This window comes from Nyctereutes procyonoides, unplaced genomic scaffold, assembly GCF_905146905.1.
Source record: "Nyctereutes procyonoides isolate TBG_1078 unplaced genomic scaffold, NYPRO_anot_genome, whole genome shotgun sequence".
Classification (NCBI taxonomy): domain Eukaryota; kingdom Metazoa; phylum Chordata; class Mammalia; order Carnivora; family Canidae; genus Nyctereutes; species Nyctereutes procyonoides.
The window spans coordinates 695,437-696,930 of record NW_026575157.1 but is presented as its reverse complement, the minus strand read 5'-3'; the positions used below and the strand labels follow the sequence as shown (position 1 = coordinate 696,930).

Here is a 1,494-nt window from a genome sequence, read left to right as displayed (position 1 = left end):
CTGATTCCATGTTGGGCAACTTTTAAATCCATGTGTCAGTAGTGAATGAGCTGATTAGTAGTGTAGATGACTTCTGGGATCTCCCCTTCCCTTTATTGACAGTTCCTTTGTAAAGCAAATGCCAACCCTGCAAGCTAGTAATGAAGACTGGAACTCCCTTATTCATTAGACATGCAGCAGTAAAATGGGTAGGATAGCTATGGAAATGTATTTGCAATGTTTTCTTTGCTCGATACTCATACAAATACCACTATCCCTATTAACTCAAATTTGTAATATATTATAAAAATATTATATTAAATATATTATAAAATACTTATAGTCTTTAGTAGGTTCCTATGACCTTGAATTGGTGTTTGTTTCAGACAGTAATTGCCATATTAGAAATTGCCATCCTTGGGGCACCTAGGTGTCTTAGTCAGTTAAGGGGTTGCCTTTGGCCCAGGCCATAATCACAGGGTCTTGGAATAGAGACCTGCATGGGGCTCCCTGCTCCACGGGGAGCCTGCTTTTCCTTCTCCCTCTAATGTTCCCCCCACTTGTGCTCTCTGGCTCTGGCTCTGTCTATCAAATAAAATAGGCTTGGCCAGTAAAGAGGACCCTGAGGAATAATCCAGGGTACCAGCCGCGCACTCCTCTGCTTCCTCCCGTAGCCATGCCTTGCAACATCGAGGAAATCAAGGACTTTTTGCTCATGGCCTGGCAAAAGGATGCCAAATCCATTAAGATCAAGAAGAATAAGGATAATGTGAAGTTTAAAGTTCAATGCAGGGACTCCTGGGTGGCTCAGCGGTTGAGCGTCTGCCTTCAGCTCAGGGTGTAATCCTGGAGTCCTGGGATTGAGTCCCACATCGGGCTTCCTGCATGGAGCCTGCTTCTGTCTCTGCCTGTGTCTCTGCCTCTCCCTCTGTGTCTTTCATGAATAAATAAATAAAATATTAAAAAAAATAAAGTTCAATGCAGCAGATACCTTTATACCTGGGTCATCACAGACAAAGAGAAGGCAGATAAACTCAAGCACTCCTTGCCTCCAGGGTTGGCAGTGAAGGAGCTGAAATGAACCTGGCCTACTGACTTGAACTGTATTAAAGTTTTTTTTTAATTCTTTAAAAAAATAAAAATAAAAATAAATTGCCATCCTCATCTTTTGCAACTATTTTAAATGTCAAAGCTACCATCCAAGTACTTTTAATATTTTGAACTTTCTTTTTTTTAACTTCACTATTCAGTTGAATATCATTATTCACCCTTTGAGGACTCATCATGTTGGGGATATCCAACCACTTGCCTAAGATTAATGCTTCACTGAACAGTTTTATCCTATTAGGAATATGGGAAAACAAGCAGCCACTTATCTCTTTTGGCTTAAACCAAAAGAACCTAAATGAAAGAAAGAAACACAAACTAATCTGGTGATACTTTTAAAAGTGCACTAAGGACATGAATGCTTGTGGGTCGTTGTCGTCGTCATCATCATCATCATCATCTGTAGTA

General features: G+C 40.3%; 1 protein-coding gene across 1 annotated transcript; it reads left to right on the top strand.

The window, feature by feature from the left end:
* Nucleotides 1–655: 655 nt before the first annotated feature.
* Nucleotides 656–1,060, top strand: LOC129502325 (60S ribosomal protein L38-like). The gene is made up of 3 exons (XM_055313846.1): nt 656–760; nt 817; nt 954–1,060. The coding sequence occupies exons 1-3, from the start codon at nt 656–658 to the stop codon at nt 1,058–1,060; spliced, it is 213 nt and encodes a 70-aa protein (XP_055169821.1).
* Nucleotides 1,061–1,494: the final 434 nt, after the last annotated feature.